The 25,946-nt window shown below is 39.4% G+C and overlaps 1 protein-coding gene across 4 annotated transcripts in view; it reads left to right on the top strand.

Moving 5' to 3' along the window:
* Positions 1 to 25,040, top strand: part of LOC139612732 (tumor necrosis factor receptor superfamily member 11B-like) — a 79,143-nt gene extending 54,103 nt beyond the window's left edge. For 3 of the 4 annotated variants that reach the window (XM_071468648.1, XM_071468646.1, XM_071468647.1), the window contains exons 3-7: positions 13,208 to 13,435; positions 15,423 to 15,567; positions 20,991 to 21,206; positions 23,333 to 23,557; positions 23,645 to 25,040. In XM_071468648.1, coding sequence (XP_071324749.1) covers positions 13,208 to 13,435; positions 15,423 to 15,567; positions 20,991 to 21,206; positions 23,333 to 23,557; positions 23,645 to 24,039 — 1,209 coding nt within the window. In that variant the 3' untranslated portion in view covers positions 24,040 to 25,040. Of the gene's footprint in view, positions 1 to 3,649; positions 3,920 to 13,207; positions 13,436 to 15,422; positions 15,568 to 20,990; positions 21,207 to 23,332; positions 23,558 to 23,644 lie in introns of those variants that run through there. The other variant, XM_071468645.1, reaches the window with a different exon arrangement.
* Positions 25,041 to 25,946: the final 906 nt, after the last annotated feature.

Raw genomic sequence — 25,946 nt, 5'->3', positions numbered from 1 at the left:
AATAAAATTTCACACAAAAACACCTGTGCCTGTGTAGGCTAAGGATGATAAACCCCAAGCAGAGTGATAGAGAGGTTTCTTTGAACAGACATGGAATAAGTGCAAGCAAACAGTAAAGAGTATAAAGTTAACGTTACTCAACAATTCAAATGGAGCATTGTGGCTTATTAAGAGACAATGAAATGTGGATTGAAGCTTCTGTTAGCCAAAAATATGTTTCTACAAGCATTACGGACACAACAGAAATGTGGAATCTGCACTGAAAAAGATTCAGAAATAGCAGCAACAGTAACCATTAGTTGTTCTGTAAAAGTTACCACCACAGGCATGTCAGACATGTACAATTCACCAAGGACCAAATGCAAATCAAGGTCTTTGCCACATCAGCACTTGGAGATACATGGTGGGCAAAACTCTTTCAGAACCAAATACAACAAGATTGGGTCTGTGGATCACAGAGAAGAGCAACAAAACCTTCTTAAAATCTTTTACTTTCGAGCTGCTGCGATAATAATGATCATCCTAGCAAAGCACATTGTACAATTTTGGCAGTTGATATTATTCCCACTGTTTATTCCAGGCTCTTTATGGGCCTGTCATGGGGATATTTGGACCCTTTTGTCCTGCTTTGTCCCTTTCTCTCTCTGAGGTCTAAGTACAAATACACCTTATTTGCATGGGTAAAAAAAAGCCTTTGTCACACAGATTCAAAAAGTTATCTCTGTGTCCTTCACTTTTGACAGTCTCGGGTCACAATCAACACAACAACGGTTATCAGTTCCCTTTTCCAGTCATTCGTTTTTGAGATCTGTTATGGAAATGAGAGCGACCCAGATGGATGCATTACTAATCAACCCCCACACACATATGCACAGAGGTAATACAGTAAGTGCATTCACGCACAACATTGGCTACCACGCAACCAGACAACACTATACACACATACACAGAAGTTATAATTGGCGATTAGATTAGATAGTATTTGCCTATAGTATGCAAAGAAGATAGCAAAAGTATTACAAAGAAATAATCTTAGCATCTTTGCAGCTGAATTTAAATCAGGAATTATCTATTGCACCGTACCTTTGGAGTCACTTTTACTGTGACCAGTCCAAATCCATGTAATCAGTGGGGTATTGTGTTTAGTCTGAGGGGACTCAACCTAAATACACTTTAACCAACTAAATTAGAATGTAGCACAATTGTAAACAGGCCAAACTGGCAATTTATGGATATGAGGCAAGTCAGCAAGTAGCTTTATTTTGATTTGAATGCCAGCCTTTGTCTGTGAATGCGTGTGTGTGTGTGGACTGGTCAGTTGCATCTGGTTCACCTTGTAACACCCACGTTTACCCCGCTCATACACTGCAGGACCTCACTGCCAACTACCACGTCAGGGAGGTTTGTTGTAAATGTGTTTTAATTTGTGTGTTTAACTGTGTGAGCGTGTGTTCGAGACGTGCAGCTTCCGTCCCACCATTGTTGCGGTGTTCCCTGACCTCGATGCTGAAAGATATGTGCGTGCGTGTGTGTATTTTTGTGTGCTCTTGCATTTGTGCCTGTGTGTGTGTGTGTGTGTTCAGTCATCCTGTGGTGAGCTGTGACCTCATCACTAAGATTTCCCTCATATGCAGTGGAGACTTGTAGGTGGGTGAGTCTGTATTTCTCCCATTACGTTGAGACTTTGCGCTTCTACGTCAGCGGGTTGTGACATTTTGTCATGCCTCTGTACAGTGAGCAGCTACAAAGAGACAAATGGAAAAGCAGATTTGTTTTTAGGACCTTTGATGTCAGAGATCTTGTAAATGCATCATGCGTTCACATCATGTGGGAGCACCCTTTTGGCTTTACTACGTGAGTTGTCTGGTATCTATTATGCATTTTGACCTCTATGTGGGAGTTCTCCTTTTGGCTGAAACCTTGATGAAGGTACTTAAATCTCTTGGTACATAACTCATTTAAAATATTTTTGAAGCACTTATAATTAAGATAATAAACCGCTGGTTAAACCACTGGAGAAAAAGAAGCCTGAGGTTTGAACAAGGTTCAAACCTGAAGAATCAGTGGTAAATGTTACTGGATTGGCCCATTGATATACATGTATCATTGAACTTTAGTATGTATTAAATCAGTGTGTTTTTTTTCTTTCAGAGAATGGAAAATGTTTTTTTGACTGAATTGTTTATACCCAGAGTATACTTTTGTCAGATTGACATTTAAATGACTGCAAAGAGCGAACAATTCTTTAAAAAATCTTTACTTAAGGCCCCCTTACTAGCTTTTTCAGGAACTTTTAACCACATCTCCTGGTCACAATAAATATATTTTCATCTCTAGATCTGAAGAACAACTGTGTGTTATCCATACAGTTTATTTAACATATGCATATTACATTAAAAGTAATAAATGTCTTATGGATAATGTTACGTTCAAATAGCTCAGACACCCTGATACGTTCAATTGTGCCATTACAGCTTGTTTAGTGCACAGAAACATTTAAAGTAAGATTCAGGATCTGAAACATCTGGTCATGTTTTATTCTCAGAGTTGTCTCAACAACTTGTCTCTCTGGAGTATAATATAAAAAGAATAAAACACTGTAGTGTATCAGGGTTAGATTCTCCAATCAAAATGAATTTCCCTACATGAGTCCAGTGGACAACACAGCAGTGGGGGACTAACCTCGGTTGGGGAACAGTGCAAACAGGCCAGCTTCCAGATGTGAATGTGTGTAGCTGTGTGTTGGTGTGTTCCTGCAACAGAGTAGCTCGGCACTCCCTGCAGCCTCCCTGAATGATTAAAGGGTTATGAAAAATGGCAAGGGAAGTCAGTTTATGGCTGAATTATTATAAAAGATTCAGTAGAATTTTTGGTAAAATATCATAAAACAAATAAAATAAAATAAAATAAACATCTGGAGTTTATGAACCAAACACCTGAAAATACACTTTGTGGAAAATGCTCAAATATGTTTTCAGCTATTCACTGCACATGGACACTGTTGTCCATCCACACTGAGACAACATTTCCAAGTTCCCTCAACGCATGTTCAAATAAGCAGAGGCCATCTTATGAAATGACTCTGGCTGGTCCAAATAAACAGCTGTCAATCATTGTATTTATGTGCTGTCAAAGCAGGAGTCAAAACATTTATCCTGGAAAACCTTTTTTTTATTCACACTTCTTTTTCTTTTTTTACTCTAACACACTGGGTGTAATGCAGACCGGCTGTCATATGAAAACCACTTGTTCGCACTGTAGGATTTAAATATGGATATGGTTACTTTGGAGTTCACCACTGTATTATTCTGCCATGGTGCTCCAACAGTCAGGACTATGTTAAACAAGAAAGTTATTGGCTTTCTTTTTCTCTATTTTTTTCCCCCCTACGAGCAATGTTTAATTTTTTTTTTTTTTTTTTTTGAGACTGTTGTTTTATCTCCTGACACTGTCCTTCAATATGTGCTATATTTAGAGATCTTTTGAGGGATGTTTGTGTGGTTCAAAAAGTTGAGTCCATCTGACTGAATCCATGAATGAATCCCCATCGTCTGATGATCCCTGGATGCTGTTTTTCAGACCCCGCTTTGTTTCCTTCGAGCGTCGCCCACACCATTCACCACTTCGCGTAATTATCGCGCAACGCAACTCCTGAGGATGCAACAGTTTATTTTTAGGACTGAAGGGCGAGGGAGAAACACAGAGGCAGACAGAGAGAGGGCTGTGTACTGGATAACAGCGAGGTGGGTGGGCACATGCTCTCTCTCTCTCCCTCTCTCCCTCGCCCTCTCTCTCTCTCTCTCTGTACTGTATAAGTACCGACCTGTGATGGAGACCCCATCACTAAGCGGTTCACTTTTACGCAGTGGAGATGAGCGCTCGGATAGTGAAATCCAACCCGGCCATGAAACTGATAGTGGTGAGTAACCAGAGTATCTGTCTGCTGCTCGTCTGCATGACTCGCTGAGCCGATCTGATCCGCTGGAGCGCAGGGACACTTACTGATGGAGCAACATTTCATACACTTAAGTTATTTCTTTCGGAGGGATTATTGCGAGACGTGGATTGTTATTGCGCTTCACGCTGCTCTCACATGCGTGAGTCAGTTGGGTCGTTACGGGCACTCGCCTTGTAGCCTGTTCACAATGAAGAATAAGACAGAAAAGGCAAAGTATTCGCCCGGCATGCTCCCTCTGAACAGCATGCGTCAGGTAGTTTGGTGATGTCTGATCTACTACAGGGGCAGTGATAATAATAATCATTCTGTACGCAAGTCATTTATTTATTTTTTTTCAGATTTGACGTTGTGATGGCAGCTTGTTTAATCCATCACTGGTTTTGAGGAAAGAAACGATCACTTGTAGGTTTAGACATGAACCATGAAGCTATGAGAGCGATGCTACCTGTTTTACATGGCATGCATGTGTGGCGCATCCAAACTGATCTCAAAATAAAAATCCCTCCACTTCATTAGGCTTCAGTACTTGTGCGGTATATTTGTATGACACGGCGATTCCTCCCTCACTGGGTTAGATTTTCTGCTGTAAAATGTCAGCAGTGAATTGATGGCATTTAAACGCAGTTTGTGAAGGCTGACATAAATATTTATGATGCAGTGGGTGTGAGCAAAATGACAGGAACACCTGACAGTATAATACAGGTCCATACTGCAGCCCTGCAACATAAGCTTGTGCAGGTAATATTCAGTTTATGCTGAGGCTGTTTCAGCTTTAAGTAGCCCACTGAATATGTAATTTGTGTGGCTGTTGCATAGATACATAATAATATAGAGGTAATATAATATTGTAAGGTGCTTGTATCCAGCTTCTGTAAGTTTATGGTAAAAATTACAGAAAGTATCATATGTAATATGTTTCTTAGAAGTAAATGATTGTGATGTCTTTTAAGGGAAAAGTCAGTCCTAGGAAATACATTTTGCTTTGTTTATATTGGAGGTTGTTTGCCTTTGATGATGAATGGAGCTGATGCTTTGCCCACATTTTTGTTCACTCACTGTCCACAAAATGGACCAACAAACAAGATCCATGGTTCAAATCAATGAATGAACGTTTGTATTGGGTCACATTTCATTGCTTTTCCTATAGCATGTTGGAAATGAATGAAACGTTACACTCTCAAAATAGAGACATGTGGTGTGTTGCCAGCAGATGGTGTTTACTGTAGGTCTGTCTTTACACTAATTTGTTCTACAACGCCTCTCAGGAGGTTTTTAAATGTATGCCCCCAGGCTAAGAGCAGTTATTTCATTTGCTGTGTTTTGCATGTTGCGCTGTGTTGGGGCCTTTATGGATTTTGCATATGTTCACCTTCAGATATGTATCAGAGCAGAAACAGATCATACACGATAGCTACCAGACACTGGACCCACTATCTAGCCTCATGGACTGCACGCGTGTGTGTGTCTGTGTGTGTGAGAGAGAGAGAGAGTGAGAGAGATTTTGTGCTGTGCATAGTTAGTTACATTTGTTGTTTTAAGTAGGTGTAAAGGCAGTAAGTGTGCAGTAAATGTGTGTTTTGCTTTTGTTTTTTGACATGCACTTTCTTCCATCATTTCATATGTCACCATCCACACACAGTATTTCCTCTGTCTATGCTCTACAACTGACCTGAAATAGGCAAATATTTTGTTGTTGCAATTGTGTTCTGACGTAGTGTTCTTATGTTTATCCTTCATTCAGTTACTCAGACAGTTATTTGGCCTGCCAGACAAGCATCTATTTAGCCAACTAGTGAGTCAGTCATCCAACCAGTCAGTCAGTCTCGACTGTCAACATCTAGCCAATAAGTCCATCTGCACAGCTCTGGATCTCCCAAACCTTTGCATCTGTTTTTTCGGCTTGTCAAACCCTCAGCCGCTCAGTCTGTCTGCACGTAATCCTGCATTAAAGGAGCACTCTGTAATTTTGTGTCCAAAAACATTGTTTTGGCTTACAGGTCCTGCAGAAAATGCACCTCACTCACCTGTGCGCTCTTCCTGCCCCCCTGCATGCTCCTGAAACGTGTGGTTGGTCTGTCTGCAGAAAACCTACGTGATATCATGGGCATATGAATAGCACACCACGTTTGAGGACATTTCATGTGTATTTAAAGTTTTTCGCGAGTCATTTAAGGCTGTTTTAGTTTGTGTTTTGGTTAGGACTTAGTAGAACATTAATGTGATGTGAAATGACACATGAAAAGCAAAAGCAACCAATGCATAGAGGTAGCATGTGAAATGACCTAAGAAACCGCCGTCTTATTCATATGCCACTTGGGGATACCACATTTCTGAAACACACACTTTTTGTTTGGGTTTGTTGTCGACATGTTTCCTGTTATTTGAGGCGGAAAAGTGAGGTATGTATTATCCCTTATCGGGGCTGTCTTTATCTTTATGCCTCCTCTCCTTTACGCTCTGTTGTGGCCGTTGGCATCAGCCGCCAACTTCCCCAAACTTAGCACCAGGTTCACATGCAGATAGGCAAAGCTACGGAAAGGTCACTTGGCCAAACAGACTCAGCATGATTTCTTTTCTTTCTTTCTTTCTTTTTTTTTTTTTTTGTAGACAAACACTGGAGAAGTGAGGGTACATGCAGAGGGTGTGTAAAGGTACAGGATCAACATGTTTTAAACAAACAAGTACAAACGTTTATTCAGAAAGCAACGATTGCCTCTGGAAGCTACTTCCGCACACCTAACTTCCCCTTTTCCATCAACAGAAGTATTGATAGCAGACGTGTGTGTGTGGGCGTGGATGTGTGTGTTACTAAGAGACACAAAGAGCAGAAAGAGAGTAGGCAAAAGAGATACAGCTGTTGCATTAGTGTGAAGGTCGCGCACAGGCCTTAATCTTTGTTTTATCTAGTATGAGTCATATTAAAAACAGCATAACTGATGTGACGCTTATGTGTCTGGTGAACATTTATATGACACTTGATATGCTAGAGCATGTGGGGAGTTTGATTTATGTAGCTTGAAATCTTGATTGCCAGAAAATACAAACCCTCCTGTTTAAATGTGTATTCCAAAGTATTCCAAATAAATGAAAATACTGTTTTTTTTCATGTCCATATCATATCAGCCCAAGTTATCATACTATCCACCATGATGGTAGACCCACTTAGAACATTTACTTATCTTACTGATGTAAATGTTCTGCAGCGTTATCAACAAAATGTACTTAAAGTTTCAAAAGCTAAAGTATTTGTTATGCAACAGAATGGCTCATTTGTAGCTACTTTAAGTTTTTTAAGTTTAGTTTTGTTCAGTGTTATAGTTATATGCAAAAGTCATATTCATTTTTGCTTCTTTAAAATATTGGATAATTTAACATTTTTGGGTTTCTGGTATTTCAGTTCCATCTAAAAAGAGGAATGGCTAACAACTCCTAGACATCTTATGTGTGAGCAAAAGCCCCAGCTAGACACAAATTATTGTCAGGGGTCACAAGCCAAACAGATTTGGAACCACCGCTTTAATCTTGAGCAGTGCATTGGATTTTCTAAGCTATTCACATTATGAATTTATGTTTTGTTTTTTAATCTTAATCTGTAAAGTAACCAGTGCATATAGCTGTCAAATACATGTAGTGCAGTAAAAAGCATTTCCCTCTGAAGTGTAAAGGAGCATCATGAAATATACTCAAGTCCAGTACTGGTTTTACTCACTTGATGACACTGGATGATTTTCCTGTACTTGTTTCAAAACATTCATGGTCAGCGTTCCTGGACCAAAGAAGAAGAACTAAAACATCTTACTGCTTTAAAAAATCAACATTAGGACTGCAACCTATTTTCTTTATTAATTGGTTAATCACTTGGTTTATAACATGTCAGGAAGTGATTATAGCAATAAAAAAAGGTTGCTTATTTTGTGCGACCAACAGCCCAAAACCCAAAGATATTGAGTTTAATGTTTTAATGTCTTAGAAAACAAAGAGAACAAGAAAATATAACAACTAAGAAGCTAGAGCTGGAAAAAAAGTCTCGTTTTCGCACAGATTGATTAGTCCATCAAATAGCTTGGTTTGCAATATACTGGCAGAGTGTCTAGGTTTATTTAACATTATTCAAATACTTTCATTTTCAGGTGAGGTTTCATGTTCTTCATGCACACAAATGACTAAATAATTCAGTTTCATCATTAAAATCATTAATCATTTTGGCAGCAAATTCAAAATCAGAGGCACTTTTGGTTTGAGATAATGAGACGAGTGTGTAGAGTGAACATGGCTTGTATTATTGAAATTGTCAATTTTGATATTGTCTTGTGACATAAGGCATCATGTCCCACAGTCTCTCTCTGTCTCTGTATGAGTGAAAACAGATCATAGGCCATATTCACATGAACACACACAAACACACACACACACACACACACACAGTTGGAATCCCCCTCAGACCACCTGCGTTCAACAGTTAACTGAAGCCATGTGCCTGGTGGATAAGCTGGTGTAGTGTGGTTTGGTCCCTTTGTGCCATTGCTCTTCTCCTCATGCCATGAATTTAAAGCTGACCTCAGGGAAGCAAAACTCTGATTCTCCTGTTTCTTTGAATTTCATTGTGCTCCTCATTCAGTGTAACCCTGAGCCTTAATCCTGTCTTCTGGAAGTTAGTAAAATACTCTGGCTAATTTCCTCTGGATGCATTTTTCAAAACTTCCACTGCCAAGCACACGGGAGGGAATGTGTACTATTTCAAAATGTAATTGTAATTTACTGAATTACATTAACATGTTTTTTTGACTTTTCTTTTTTTTTTTTTTGTCTCATATTTATCTGTTTACCTTTTGTATCACATAAAAACAAATCAAAACGTATTTGTCAAAGATCAGACACTGATATTATGCACTATCCAGTAGCTTGGCCTGTGCTTTTTTTTGGAACGCATTTGAGAGAATTTTAGCTCCAACCTATGTTCATTAATTAATTCAGTATATTTCTACAGATGTGTTAAATGAATAAGCTCATTACCACCCACTAGCTGTGGACGCTGCTCTCTTTGCAAGCTCATATGGAAAGCATGTGTGATCATTTTTAAGGCTATTTTTGTCAGGTGTCTGAACTGTCCAGACACCTATGCCATTAGAGTCCATCTGTCATGCAGCGCTCAAATCCAGTTGAGCCTGTGTCACCAAAATACTAAGTCATAATTACACATTACTACAGATAATATTTTGACAACTGACAGGACATAGAAAAACAAAAACCCTTCTATATATTCTCAACCCCGTTTAGCCAAAGGACTGGCATTATTTTAGGAATCATTACAATTAAAATCAGAGATATTTAATGTATTGCTAGTCAAAGTAGATAGACACACAATGGGGAAGCAGCCATGAAAAAAAGGCCAATGCATCATTTCACCGCCAGTGCGCAGCTCACTGTGTCTTGCGTGTCCTGCCTGTTGTGTGAAGTGTTATCCATCTCTTCAGTCCAGCGTGGCCCCGTGTATCACCACACTTACAGACTGGAGAACACTTGTGCTGTTGTTTGTTTCATTCAAGAGAATAACATCTATTAAATAACACATGTTCTTTCTTTAAGAACTGGTAAAAAATTGTCTTTGCTCTGCATAAACACAAGTTGCCCCTCAACTCAGTTCAAATGGGATTTACTGGCATAGTTTACATAACCAAAGTGTATCAGATGGAGACGAAGATCATTGAACCAGTGTAAATACATAATGTTTTTATTTGAACCATTATTTATGGGAAATGGCGACTAAGTGATCGTGCTTTTTCCAACAAGCAGCTTCACATCCTGCTCTCATCAGTTACAATCATTTACATAACAGCTGCTGTGTCTTGCTCAAGGGAATCTTCACAGCAGTTGCTTGGGGAAGGTATCATTACCTTCATACTTTCATCCATCCTTTTCTCTCAGCTGGCTGTGCTCCATGTAGGATATGCCTATCGCTGAGCTTCACTCTGATGATGCTAACAGTATAATTATGGCTGTCAGTGGCCCCTAGCTGCTGTGTAATTTGGGTTTCCAGTGGTCGTCTGTGATGTCGTCAGATGGCAGCTTCTAAGGCGACAAGGAGGGTGAAAAGTTCAGTATCTCTTTTAGCTGCAGATAGATGAACTCTTACACACCACAGGATATCTACCCAATTAGTTCATTCTTAAAAAGCTGACAGTTTTTCGTGTCTTCTTTAGCAGAAAGCTACTGTGTTAGCGGTTTTGGAAAAGGGTGGTTCTGCTGAAAGTGTGACATGACCAGATAACAAATAAATTCCTCTTAAGACATTAACATTTCCCAGGTTTCCCATGTCATATAATCTTAGATTTTAAATCTAACTTGACTTGAGTTCGATGCAGTCACACTGTGTGGACAGTGCATCAGACCTCATTCAAGTAAAAGCTCCTAGAAATGGGTCGTGTCTGTTGAATATCCTCCTCGAAGCGAGGTGTAGAACGCAGAAGCTAATTGATTCCAGACTACAACGGTATTCAGTGTGAGCTCACAGACTTCACCAGGGTTGACCTCTATCATTTTTTTGTTATTATTTTAGCAGTATGCTACATTTACTTTGTTGCACAGATTTAATAGTGCGTGAAATCAGAAAAAAAATAAGAGTGTTTGAGGGTGTCTTAAACCATTGAGCCACCAGCTGTGTTTGTAATCGTTTGAAAGGGATTTCTCAGATCAAGATAAAGCTTTCTTATCAGTAACATCTCTGAGCTTGCATATGTGCTTTTCTTTCAACTTACTTTACTGTTACTTACTCTTTCCTTTGATATATATAGTCTGCCAAACTGCGCTGTATAAAGGGTTTGAAAAACAGTACGAACCTGACCCCTTCCACATGTGCACAGGCTCACTGTCTCTGATGACAGAGGAGGATCCAGTACTGCCAGGAAACTCACCCTGACTCAAACTAAAACCCAGGTGACCCTCTGTCAGACCCTCAGTGCGCCCCACCCTCCTGATGTTTCTGAATTGATTGGATGTGGTCTCAGGGCTTAATAGTGTGTACATACACTTCTTAATTTGAAGAGCGAGACTATGATTATGGGTTTGATTCCCACTGGGGCCACCCATGCTACAAACAAACACATGCAGTCAGGGTACTACACAGCAAGTGGCGGTACCCTGAAAGCCTTCCACCAAATGTTGTGCTCAGAGGTCGATAGGTTTTGCTGGGAAAACTGCTGCCGCTGCGCTCGCCAGGCTGTTTGAAGCTTGGGTTTCTATTATGGTGTGTGAAACCCATTCATCTATTTTTACTATCTTTTTCAATGACCTCCATTGCAAAAGGAAACAGAAATAGAATTCAAAGTAAACCTATGTATTTTTTTCTTCCTCATGTTTTGCATAATTTCTTCCTCGTGTTTTGCATCATTTCAGGCTGATGAGTAAAAAAATATGTACATATACAGCGTAATAAATCAACATACAGAGCACAAATACAGTTACACATCCAATGAATAACAGATAAGATCAAAACGGCAGATGGTGAAGACACAGCTGCACTGCACAATGTTTCTTACACCCACACACACACACACCCATATAAACACACATGAATTTTTGATGAAAAGATTTCTATGGCCAAATATTTAGTAATAGTGAATGAACAATGCACAAGCTCACACACACAGACACACACACGCACACACACACACACACACACACAGTGACACACACACTCACACCGAAAATAACACTCTTTTTCACTGATTTATTCTTTCGTTTCACACACTCATACACATACTATTTGCGGTTGCAAGTTATGTGCTTTAAGGTAAATGGGATGAGGGCAATTACACACATGCAGGAAGGAGGTCAGTGCTGTGTTATGTACTCTGGTGGTGAATGGGGAAAGCCCAGTAACCTCCAACAGTTCTCTTTATGAACAGCAGCCAGGAGAGGAGACCACAGAGCACATAGACCAACACTGAGGAAGACGGTAATTGGACATAAACAACGACATATATGCACACACACGCAGCAACACACTCATTCCTGCATGCGTGCACTCCTACACGCACATGCATGAGTGTTTTGTAGTTGTTTGTTGCATGGGTTCGTTTGTTTTTGAAGATGCACACACAGACATGGTGGAAAGCAGAAAACCACATACACGCATAAACACACACACACACACACAATGCAAGGACGGCCTATTGTTAGTTTGTCCAAGCAGTGAGGATGTATCCTGGCCAACGGGAAAGTCCACAGAGCCAATGGCTGAGGGCCCTCAGGGTGGAAGGAGCCTGTTGTGTGACATCTGGTCTGCATGTGGCCTCGACCAGCTGCATGGCTGCATGTCAAACATGTGCACCAACTGATATCTTAGATTTTAGGTTTGGCCAAAGTTTCGGCTCAGGCGATGATACATGGGCTTGTTTTTGAGGAAATAGCTACATATGTCCGTCTCAAAAGCTCACTGGCAGCCACCCACTGTACAGCGCGTCCATATGGATGGGTTGCTTTTAGGGGGGAAAAAGATATATGGGTGTGGTGTGCTCTTTTGCTCCAGGGCGTTATTAAAGTGCTGTAGATCACCCTCGAATCACGTCAGTTGCTTTTCAGCTACAAAGCAGCCTATCTTACAGAGCTGCTGACATGAGAAGATCACTGGTGAGGTCAGAGAACACAGGGCTGCACAATTAATGTCTACAATCCTGTGTCATACACTATTAAATTTTAATTTAATATGAGCAGAATGTTGGCATGACTGAAACATCTGAATTTGTTTAAAAGCTTTGGAAAACTGTTAAAATGTCAGGAGAAAAGGCCAAAAGTGCAAGAAAATAAATCTGAAACCCTAATCAGGTCTAATAGTCAGGATAAAATCCTGCTCACAGCATTCATCAAAGTTATCGTTATGATTTGAGGCAACATAAACAGTCGTCAAACGTACAAAGATTAGAAATGTACTGTCATTATTGTTTAAAAGGTTGGTCCTGTGTACTTATCTGTGTGTCCATGAAACTGCTGCTGAATTTCTCCCGTGACTCCCTGAACAGCACTCTGTGAAGCAGAGGAAATCACTTTAGCACTGCGTGTCCACCAGGAGCTTCAACTTTACAGCGCTGACCTTTCTTTCAACTCTCACTTACTGGAAGCTTTGGGTTGGCGAGTGCTCCAAAATATAAAAATATCTGAACCTGTAGCCAAAGAGGAGCTGTGCACGAGACGGGTTTTTATTAGAGATTTTGTCACTGCTGTTGACTCAGTGTTACTTTCCCTCTCTTACAGCTCTTCACAGCTTCTCTCTCCTGGGCCTTCCAGCAGCAGGCCATACCGCCAAAGTACCAGTACCGCGACCCTGTGACGTCTGACCTCCTTCTGTGTGACCAGTGCCCTCCTGGCACAGCCGTGAAGCGACACTGCACAGCTGACACACCCACAGAGTGTCAGCCCTGTCCTGAGAGGCACTTTGCTGAGAACTGGCACTGGGGCGATACGTGCCAATACTGCACCTCGGTATGTATGAGGCCAAACACATCATCACATCATCTTAATATTTAATTCTCTGGCTTTCTTCTTCATAGGCCCCTAACCTGCATTTTTGTTCATGCACTTTCCATGTTAAATAGTGTGACTACCTGCAGTTTTCATGGGAAACACCAGTTTCTGTATCGCTGTTGTGCATCTCCTCACACTTGCATCAACCAAATCTGAACTTGCAGCATCCTGGTCAGGAACTCTGCTCAAGTTAATGTTTTCATCCTACGGCTTGTCCTTTATGCTACTCCTCTGTGGTTCTTCTGGTGTCTTTGCCTTAGATTCATGACCATACTGTTTATTTACATTTTGGTACAGCATCTGTCATTTTTTTGAAACCAGTGTTTCCACTTCAGTTGTTGTTACTAAAAGTAAAGTCTGAATGTGCTCATTGTGGTAGAGTGATCTTCCCCCAGAGTTTAGATGTTTTCCTCTTTGCCACTCTGGATAAATTATGTAATATGGCCACTATTGTTATATCCTCCTTGAGGTGTTTTTATATTCCTGTTCTAGTATGCCCTGTATATAATTTTTCAAGATACTATTTGTATCTCAACAGCAGCTGGTGACTCAAAAAATTAGGGAGTACAGGAGGAAAACCAACCCACGTTGTCATGTTCTTTTACACTAGTTGGCAACTAGATGAAACTTGTGTAGTGTGTAACGTGTCACCAGAGGCCTGTCAATCCAATGAGGGGTGACACAGCAACCTGAATGTTATAGTGGGAATTTTACACAACGCCCTGATTTAGAAAGGGAAAAAACCAAAACCATGAAGATCTGGAATTGTTAAAAACAAAGAAAAAATGAAGTGTGTTAGGAGTTGTGAGGTTATCCTTGTAGGTGCTGTGAGGCCTGTTGCTGCGTTCAGTCTGTCAACAGCAAGAGAGAAGTAAAGGCTGGCTGTCGTTTTTGGATCATGAAGGGCTCACTTGACTCACTTGAACATTCTCAGTTCCATGCAGCCGTGCAGCAGTCCATCTCCAGCAAGGCAGCAAGGCCTGAGGCTGCGACATCAGCACAGAGCTCTCCATCCGCTCCCTGGCGGTGTTCTGCCATCGCCACGACCCCCCAGTCCAAATCCATACTCTCCATTGGCTTTACATTCCTTTAGGGCTGCTGCAACAAGCTAACTGTTGCACTAACAAGTAGCTATAGCTACTACTTGATAAAAAAGAGAAATGGAAATCTGAAAAAAAGGACTCTAAATAAAATGTATTATTATGTTATTTTGTTATTTTTGAGTGATATGTTTAAAAGTAGTTTACAGTTTACATGTTTTAATTTCCCTTCTAATATGCTACTCCTGTATAAATCTATCTGTCACTTCACCACCATTTCACCAGTACAGTGGTGGGAAAATCATTGGACCAACGTGATGCCAATATTGTATTCTGGTTGTGGACTGGTTTGGGAGGACATCCTCTGTTGAAACATTATTTTACTTGTCTTGGCCAATCACAGATTAGCATGAAAAAAATTACATTAAATTGATATAAGAGATGCTGCCCTGAGGAGGACAGCAGGAGCCCATTCTCCTCTGTCCCCCACCACCACCTCACAGACTGCCCTTCCCCCTCTTGCCTACTCTGCAGGTGTCACCACTGAAGCATTTTATCAGAATCTCAATAACAGATTTTTTCCAAAGAAGAGAGAAATATTATTTTATAAATGATACTGAGATTTGTTAATGGTTTATTTCAGCCAGAGGAGGCCTTTCCTCCTGCGGCCTCCTCTGATGAATCTTAACTTTAAGTTAAAGGAGGCTGGTGTAGCAGCACCATTATACTCACCATGACCTCTTTTTTGTCTTACAAATCATTACTGTACGTTTCCTGTGCATATACAGTATGTCCATATTAACAATGTCCTCCACTATAAGATCTTGTGTAAATGTTGCAGCACCCGTCAGTATCAATACGTTTGTCATTGTCTGACAGTGCCCCTCTGTGTTTGATGTGTTTAGGTGTGTAAGGAGAAGCAGCTAGTAAGGCAGTTCTGCAACAGTACCCATGACCAACTGTGTGAGTGTGCACCAGGATTCCACCTTGTGGTTGAATTCTGCATCACACACAGTACCTGTCCACCTGGCTACGGAGTGACAGCTTTAGGTAAGACCCACATTAACATGAAGATTATTATGAGGTAAAGTCACTTGTACTGGCAGATTGCCTTTGTTTTACGTAGGCTATCTGATAAACAAGACACTTGGTTATTTTGTGGGTTTTCTGTCCATCCGATTAGCATGTAAATTAGAATTCAATCAGAAAACCAGTGAATAACAGCAGGTATCTGTACTTCACCAGAGAAAATTAGGAATTCAGCCAGCAATCAGCCTCAACTTGTTTAGTTCAACTCTTTAATGTGAGAAAAGTGCAGTACATGTATGTGTTTATGGGTATATATGTGGATCTGTGAGTATGAGTGTGACCATGTGTACACATCTATATACAGTTCAGTATGTACTGTATACATTTTCAGTATTTTCAACAGAAACCAGAGGTTGTTTATTCTGTCTTTCCTTTAATCTTCTCGTCTGCTTTACTCCTCCACTGTTTCAAATCAATTCAATTCCAAATATGTTGGACTGGCACATCAGGAGGGAAGTCCTTGATGCCAATGCAAAGACACACATCAGTTAGCGATCACTCTTTCACATTAAGCTGTCCCATCCCTTCTATCACTGGAAGCCCATCTGTCTGTTTCTCCATCCATCAGATCTGTTCCAGATGCAGACATTTTCCAAGCTTGACTCTGACTCTGGCTCTTTGTCTGTCTGTTGAATCTCTCTCTCTCTCTCTCTCTCTCTTTCACACACACACACACACACACACACACACACACACACACACACACACACACCTGTCTTTGTGAGAACCCATCATTTACATAGCAACTGAATGCCTGACCCCTAACCCTGAAAGTAAGTCTTAATCCACAATAAGCCATTTAAACTTATGGGGTCCAGTATTTTAGTATAGTGGGCTTCCAAATATAGTAAAACAAGCCCACACACACACACACACACACACACACACACTACCACATTGCCCATTGCACACATTGTGAAGTGAAGATTAAGAAAGTGAAATACCCAATATTTTATGTCATTGGCAATGTCATAACCCATAGTCTATTTTTTATTTGATCTGTTTATTATTTCCTCTACTTCTTTCTTTTTCCATCCTGCATTTTGTTACGGACACATGACAAGGAGAAGCAATGAGATGGTGGTTTTATCTGTGTGCACTGTGTGTGTGGGTGTGTGTGTGTGTGTGTGCGTAAAAAATGTGTGACATACTTTATGTTCTAGTTCTAGTCAAGTACACCAAGACCAGCCATAGCAATAATAGACATTTCTCTGTTCTGTCATTTCCACTTCCATAAAGTGATGTAACCCATTACTTAATTTACAATAGTATGTTGTAAGAACTGATTTAGAGTACAGGATATGATGGGAGATAAATTATATTTGATGCGCTCTGAACAGATCCTGGTCCAAAGTGAAAGAGATAAGATGAAGAGCATTTTTTTTAAATGATGAATAATGTGAAGATGGTGTGTGTTTGTGTTTGTGTGTGTGTGTGTGTGTGTGTATGCGTGTTTAGCTGTGTCATGTTAGTAATTGTAATACAGCATCATTTAATTTCCACTGATGTGCAAATTCTATTGCTGTCAATCATGTGATGAATACTGTCAAATGAATCAGAATGATTTTATGTACTTTTCCGTTGAGTCCATGCCTCACTTCCTCATACCGCTGTACCTACCGCTGTTATCAGTAAGTTTTGATTGAACCTTGTGTTTAATTTAGGGGGAGTTTATCTCAGTTAAGGAAGTTGGCTCATTCATGTTTTTTTTTATTGGAGCTCTAAATAAACTTAAGTTATATAGTAATGTGAGCACCATTCACTTTTGACATGAATGTGTTGACCACAATGTCCTGTTATAATAAATCATACATTGTAGGTTCTACCTGAGATGATACTAAATTGCTGATATGTTCTGCAACAGTTGTCAGCCTTAACAAAGGGCAAAATCAATCCTAAAGTAGTAAATTCTTTCGAAAAAGTTTCTTTAAAAGTCAAGCACCGCTGCCTTAAATTCTCCTATCTGCAGGAGTATCAGCAGGTGATGGTGACAGTGATGGTGATATACTATATATAATAAATACATGATTATGATGTTGTATATCTGTTGTTAAAAGAGATGACTATCTAGCTTATCGTCTCCCAGTGATAGCTGTTTTAAAATCGGCGAGAGAAAATGACATTTTCTGCAGAGTGCTTTATTACTTGTTCCTCTTCATACATCATTATGCATATTTTACATAATAATTAAAGAGGAAACATTAAAGACACGAACAAGTTTGTTTTGCTTCCTCTTAGATTTCTCTGAGCTTAACCAGCTTAACCTGAACAGACTCAAATATTTTGTCTGCCATAAAGATTTCTTTGTAGTCATTGCGCAAACGATCTTTTATTAAGATCCCAGAACAGCAGATCATTCTGGCTGCTGCTGTTTGAGTCTTAACAAAAACTAAGACAGACCATCACTTCAGGACTCAGTTACAGTGGAAAGACAAAGTAAGTGAAACCTTTGGATTTATGTCCATTTATGTATAAATTATTATTATGAACAAACACAATCTATTTTAACTAGTAACACTTAAATCTTTGGTTAGAGCTACTGTGACATTTTGAGTTTGCTATTAACAAGAAATATCTGCTGATGTGAACCATGCCTCACAAAAAAGAGCTCAGATGACTAATAATTAAGAAGTGTTGATTTGCAAAAAGCTGAGAGGGTTATGTCATCTCAAGGTTCAGATATTCATCAGTCTACAATTAGAGAAACTGTCCATAAATGGAAATGTGGCACCTCTCTTCTTATCATATCTTCTTAGCTAGTTATTAACCATGGATGTCGTTATCATGGTGGATATCTGACCTGATATTCCTTGCAGATTCTCTTCTGCGTGCATCATTAGTGATTGTGGGCAACATACAGACAGACTCGTGCTGAATTTCAACATTCCAGTGAACAGAATCTGATACTTCTACTGGAATCACAGCACGAACTGGCACTATACTTCTCATGACTTCATCTTAGATCTGAGACCAAAATCTACATAGATGAAACAACATTTTCCATGGATGCTGGTTATTACAGTATCTGACCCCTGTAGCATTTACACTGCTCAAAGATGACACAACATTTCCCATAAATTCCTTTAACATGGATTACAATCAAACTTGAGAGTCTAATGAAACTGCAGACATGAGACAGCAGTTCAGGGGATTCCCCTCCTTGAGCAGAAGGCCTTATTATGTAATGCCTTGAGTTGTGGTTTAGACCTTTAAACCACAGGATGTTAGAAAAACCATGGTTCAGTCTCCTAACAACACATGCCTTTTATGATTCCAGTCCTTGTTCTATTGGTCTGTCTGTTTCTAGTTTTAATTCTATCTCTTTTTGGATTTTAAAGTCTTAGGTTGTTTATCTATGTTTTTGGAAACTGGGTTTATTGAGCAGTATAACCAGGAAAGACACAGAGGAACACAGTGATTGAGAGAGAACTAACAGGTTATTGAATGGATAAGACAAGTAATGTTTTTCCTTTATATGAGGTCTGCAACAGTTTTTATTGATTAATCTTGCAGTTATTTTCTTGACTGATCAACTGTTTGGTCTGTATAGTTTAACATAGTGAAACATGCCCATCAATAATGTCATTAAATAGCTTGTTTTGTCAGAGAAATCCAAAGATATTTTTTTATTTTTATACACTTCGTTTTTATTTTACTAGGTAGTCCCAATGAGGTTGGAAACCTGGTCTGGCTAAGATACCAGCACAAAAAGTTAACAGACAAAACAATGCAAACTGACAATATGAAAATAATGCTAAGAGTAGACACAATTTGACCAGATTCATCGAGTCATTATTAAGTTTACTATTCATAAGATGAAGAAAAACACCAAATTGCCAACGCTGAGACAATGATTTTATCATTTTTGTTTGAAAAATAATAACAAAATAGTTGCTACATTATTTTTTCTCCATCCAATCAGGCTAATTGATTAATTTACTAAGCCTTTCATCTCTTCTTTACCTGTACATTGTATTGTTTTTTTAATCTATGCATGTAATTGTAGCCAGTTTAGTTAATTAATATACCCCTAATTGTGTAGACAGTAGAGCTAGCACCACTGCTTTAAATGACTTGTGAACTATTTCTTATGATGGTAAAGTGCTAAAATGCTGATTTTGCACCAACAGCGGAAATTCTTAGAAAAAAAAGATTAATGCCGGCATATGAAACTATATTGCATGTACTCAGATCTGTACTGTACATGCTTTGTCATCAGTGGTGCAGGAAACATTAGCGCTTTGCTGTATGCATATCAGCTAGTGGTTTCATGCATTAAAGCTAAATGGTGAAATGTTTTCAAGAAAGAACACGTCGTGCCCTGATAGCGGGAAACTTGTCAAAGGTTAAATCTGATATAAGCATAGCTCATCCTCCCACAACGCTTTCACTTCTACACTTCAGCAATAAGAATAAAAATGAGGATGTGACCCACTACACTGGTTGTCATATCATCATGTGTGCTGTACGTCATGTACCAGAAGCTGTCATGGTTTACAGTAAAGGTATCATGGTAACTGCTGAATATTATAATATAGTATCACTGTAAATTAAGGTGTGATCATTTTCTTGGTTAGATAAATGGGCCACAGTATTACACCAGAAGGTCAGCATTTAGTAATGGTGAAATAAACACATAAATTTATACCTATAATTGAAGATATATAATGTGCGATATGGCAGTAAATTTGTCTTATTTGTTTCAGATATTGTTTGTGAATAATATTGTTACTTTATTACTACATATATTATAATGTGATAATATAGTATTCCAGATTTCTTTTCCTAACAGTCAATTTAGATTGACACTTTATTTTCATCTTTTTAATGCATTTATATTTTGATAAATTTGTACATATAAGTATTGAACATATTCCTCTAGCTTAAGGCCTGAGAAGTGTTTCACTCATGTTTTATTGTATTTTATAGCCTTTATTTTACAAAAAATTAACATATTAATAGAAATTTGGGGTTTTGTTGATTTTAGTGATTTATAGTGATAGTATTAGAGGAAATAAGCTATAGATATAGAAACTAAGGTAGTGTTGTGTGTAGTGGGTAAGGGCAGTGTGAGTCATTCTCAGAATCACACAGTTATCTGTCTTGGTGACGGGTTGTCACATGTCACTGTGGTTGTAGTTCTTGGAATCACATCATCATGTTTGAGGAGCTAAACGCTGCCCATCATGTTCACATGCTGAAAAATGCTGAGATGTATAAGATGAAACTTGTGATAGTAAAGATGAGAAAAATCTGTATGATGTATGTGTTTTTTTCATAGTTTAAAATATGACCCAAAAATATTAAACTGTCTAAACTCTTTCACAATCATGTTTTCATTCATAAAATTAATCTTACCAATATACTATGTCTGTCTCCTCCAGGTACACCAGTGAGTGACACTGTTTGTGAGCAGTGTCCTGCTGGTTATTTCTCCACCGGCGGCTCCTCCACCGAGCCGTGTCAGCCCCACAGAAACTGCTCTGATTTGGGTCTGAAGACGCTGAGATGGGGCACGTCCACTTCAGACAGCTTCTGTGGCAGTCAGGACAAGACGGCAACACTGGAGTGCTCTCAGCATCACATTTTGTGCCACACTGGTGAGAACTCAATTTACTGTAGCACTGACCTAATCTCTAATAGTGATTGTATGGAAGTTTTCGGACCAAAGCAGGCTGCAATCAGAGTAGAGCTCATTTGTACAGTACCTACACAATACACACATACACATACACACACACACACACACACACACACACACACACACACATGTGATTTTGATTTTGAGTAAACCTCAATTGTCAACAATTTAAAATCAGCCAGAACTGAATTATTTCAGACAAGTGGTCATTTTCATTCCTGAATGCAGGGAATTTCCTCGGTCAGGTTTGTTGTCCAGATTCCATTCTTTTCCAAATTCTTGCATGCCTGAAAACCAACACAAGAGAGAAAAGCCAGAGTAAAGGGTTGAATGGGGTGTTTGAAGCACTAATGTCATAATGATCCATGATGGATCAATTACTTGTTTAACTGTCACATCCTCAAGCTGCAATAACAGAGGAAACTGAGTCAAGTAGGAATGAGATGAGAGATGAGTCGGTTAGTCTTTGTTACTCAGATTTTAACTATGACAGATGCCGACAATTAATTTTGTTGGAGAAGCCTCAGATATGACAATGAATTCCCTGGAGCTGAGAAACCACAGTCACTGAAGAACACACAGATACAAGTAGACAGGCCCGGGCACACTCATGCATCCTGTACAGTATAGTCGGAAATTACTTTTAAACCCCAGGGAGGGTGATGCTCTTTTCCAACATTTATTCACAAATTGTCTTTCTGTGAACTACACAACCACAGACTGCTTGCAGCAAATCCTGGAACAGTTGGGATTCCCAAAGCTATGCGATTTTGTTGTAACCACCAGGATGTCAGTGTCAATTATAGACCAAACCACATTCACTACATCCAGACATCAGAGAAACAGGGCTAATATCCTCCTCACATTAAACTCAATCATACTACACCAACCTCGGTAACAATTTTTTTTCATGTTTAATGCTGTCCCTCATGTTTTTGCAAATCAATCAGAAAATATGTTCACATACACTCCAATACAGAAATGTTTTGTAATTGTATAGACAGCTTTGACTTTCCTGGATATATAACTGGTGTTAGGTTGTTTGTACTGAGAGCAGGTACAGCTGAAGCTTCTCTGTTTTCAAAAAAAGAAAAAAAGAAAAAAGAAAAGAAAATGCTGCTCCTCACAAAAATACTTCTACCTTATAAGGAAGGCTCAGGAGATCTTGGCTTGCAGAAATGTAGGACACACACCGATGTAATATTGTAGGGGTATGTTTGGTGCAACCCAGCAGTAAAGTTAAGCAAATTTCATGACAGCTCAAATCAGTTCACTTCAGTAGGTCATGCTGCTCTGATTACTTTGGTGCAGAGAAACACTGGCAGGCTCACACCCATGTCAGAAGTGGTTCTTTGCTGTCGATGGGGAACAGAAAGAGAGGAAATCCTTGTTTCTGTTGTGGTCACATTACAAGGCAACACTCTACACGCACAAATGCAAACACACATAAACAAATCCAGACATACAATAGGCTGATGGCACTTGGAGACCAAAGTCTAGTCTAGTCTAAACATCACCTATTGTGCCATGAATGAAACATTTTTATAGTACTGCTCTTTGGTTCAATTGCACTATGTGAAGCTACCATCCGCTAAGCTTACAGTTAAACTGCCTGGAATAAACAGTGGAAGCACATTTACCTCTTTATACCTGTTTCCCAGTCATTCTCATGTGCTCAGGTTAGGATTTCAGTGTACGTAGCGTTTACATTCACTTTGACCACAAGTAACAAAGGCTGGTCAATGGTAAAAGTGTCATTACATCAGTGAACTGACTCAGTGTGGTCAGTTACACAGCAATATCTATTTAAAGTTTGCTTTCATTAGCTAACATATGCCACCATGAAGCTATGGGTCACACCCGGTCAAATAAGACTGTTGCAGCAAAGAGTGTGCTGAACTGATCAGGGTTACATAACATTGCTCAAGAGTTCAACTTTATTTGCAATATTGTTATTTCTTCTTGCTTTAAGCTGAAGCTCCGACAGTTAGTTTAAGGATTTTTTTTTCATGCAATATGTATCGACATTATCATATTTTTTATTGTATGTTATGATAATGTAAAAATCTAAAACTGTTTTTAAAGATGTGACCCTGTGTGAGGAGGCAGTCTTCCAGAATCTAGCCTCGCCGCGACTGTCCTCAGTGCCACTGGAGCGGCTGTTGGAGAGTCTCCCGGGGCGGAAGGTGGACCGTAAGAGCCTGGATAGGCTGAAGAAGGCCTGCTCTCCTCAGCAGCAGGTCCTCCATCTGCTGCGACTGTGGAGGGAGCAGAACAAAGACCAGGACAAACTCTATGGCATCATACAGGGTACAAACAAAATCTGCATTGTTTTTTAGCTAGTTCTCATTTCAAGTCCTGCAACTGTGTATTAATGTTTGTATCCTGTCCCTCCAGGTGTGAACCACTGTGAGAGGAAAGTGTCCCGCTGCAACGGCCTGAGGAACCTGACCCTAGATGACCTCCTGAAGGTCGCCAACAGCCTGCCAGGGGTGAAAGTTAAGCAGGAAGACATCCAGGCTGTGGTCTCTTCCTGCCTGCCCAGACAGTACACCCTGGAGCTTCTTCACCTCTGGAAGACAGCAAACTACGACCTGGATCTAGCCAAAGGTCTGTCACACAGTCTGAGGGTGCTGCGCAGCCAGGGGGCACCGCGCTATCTGCTGAAGGGCCTGAAGAAGATCAGCCGCATCATAGGAGCCACCTCCACACACAAGATGTATGAGAAGATGTTTGTCAGTATGCTTCAGGATGAGTTGTGTTTTAAGCCTCATAAGCCATTAAATGAATAAGGAAATGTGAGGTATAAACAGGAAAGACACTAATGCATTGGCAAATAGGCAACACACAAAACCACAAAAAGACACACACACAGTGAATAGGGGGATAAATGCATGTGAAAGAGTAACAGACATGAGTCACATGATATCAGGTCTTTAAGATATCACCGTATGATATCAAGCTATGCACCTGGAGCCTAGAGGTATTTTGTCATAAAGGCAAGATGGGAAGAAATAATTCTTGTTCACGTCTCTGATTTTCTTTGCCAAAATAAGCAGGTTTTGATTATATGAGGTAATAAGGGATGCTGATAACCTCTCCCTGAGTGTATAGCACCTGTCTGCAGTTATAAATCTAATAAGCCTTAAGATAAAGAAAAACACTATCACACATCTGTGTACTCCAGGCAGACCTAAACAAAAAGTTTAAAAAAAAAAATGTTTCCTGGAAACTTTTTGACCAGAGTCTGTGAAAAAAGAAAAACTATTTAAGATGTAAATAGCACACTATTTTATGGAAGACGGGCTGGCAGATGTTGTGTTTTTATTATTGTTGCTTTCTCACTGTTTGAGAGGAAGGATTTGGTTTCATAATGAAATACATGTATTTTCTACAGTTTTCCTTTGTTTGTTGGTTTGTTCAAGACTGCTGGCAAGAAAAGCTCATCAGATTTTTTTTTTCTTTTTTTAATAAATTGTCAGCTTTATGAATGTACAAAGGAGTGCAATTGTTTTCTATTTAAAAATAATTTTACTTTCTGAATATGTAAAGGCTTGTTTTTATTACTTCATCAGAAATACTGGATTCAAAATGCTGCAAGTTCATGAGGTGATATTTGTTTTATATTTTGTTTTATCACTTTTATATTATTAAGTGTATGATCTTTATTGTATATATGCTTGACTGGTCCTCTTTAAGCTTGTTTAACTTGTGAACACTCATGTCAAATGATCTGATTAAAATCAGTTTGTAAAAATGCATTGTTTTCATAAATAAGCAACTGGCAGACAGATGAATGGTCTTTTCTGCTGTGATTGAACAGTAAAACTAAACAGGTTAAATTTCCTTTTCTAATGTTTTGCTTTTTTTCTTTTAATGTTGTAAACAATATTAGCTATTAGGACTCATTACCACCAGCCACTGGTCAGCAGCTAATAAATCTTTATCCACTTTACCAAACACTTCCATGTGTAACCAATTTGTTCTTTTAAAAGACACATTCGTCTGAAAATTTCTCGACAAGTTACTGATGAATCAACAGTATCAGCTTTGGTTTTGAAGTGTATTTCCTCCTCTGATGGTGACTGTGAGCTAACCTGCTCATCTGAGTCAAAGGCCCAGCTCTATGCGCCATGAGTGTGCAGCTCAGTTACACTCGGGCAGTTTTTATGGGCTACATCCCGGCCTGCAGCACAGAGATGTTAACAGGTTGTTGCCATGGAGACGTGTTGTGCACTCTACACAGTTAGAAACACTGGGAGCATTTAATTTTAACGTTTGAATTAGGTAAAAGAAAAAAATTAGATCCATCATGTTGTTCAAAGTGACACACAGGATAAATTAACTTAGAAACAGATCTTCAGACTCTTTTCTTGTTCGGCCAGAATATAAACATGAGCTTTTCATTACTAAACATTGGTGTAGCGATTGATTTAAAACACTTCCAAGCATGCATAATACATTAAACGTTCAACTAAATATTTGTGTCATATTAGGGCTGAGCAGCATGGACAAAATTCTCTATTATAGTACATGTTATGTTATGCCTTGCTGAGCCACATGACCTTACACTGGTACAACTTTGCAAAAATGTCAGTTTGTATATTCTCCGCTGGAGTCCTGCTGCTGAGAAGTGTGAGAATTGAGGAAGTCCAAATTGAGGAAGGGTGAATGCTGCCAAACACAGAAAGTCTTTGAA

This window comes from Trachinotus anak, unplaced genomic scaffold, assembly GCF_046630095.1.
Source record: "Trachinotus anak isolate AG129_WGS33_773 ecotype Australia unplaced genomic scaffold, CSIRO_AGI_Tana_v1 ptg000032l, whole genome shotgun sequence".
Classification (NCBI taxonomy): domain Eukaryota; kingdom Metazoa; phylum Chordata; class Actinopteri; order Carangiformes; family Carangidae; genus Trachinotus; species Trachinotus anak.
The sequence above is the reverse complement of the archived record's forward strand: the minus strand, read 5'-3'. Positions and strand labels throughout refer to the sequence as shown.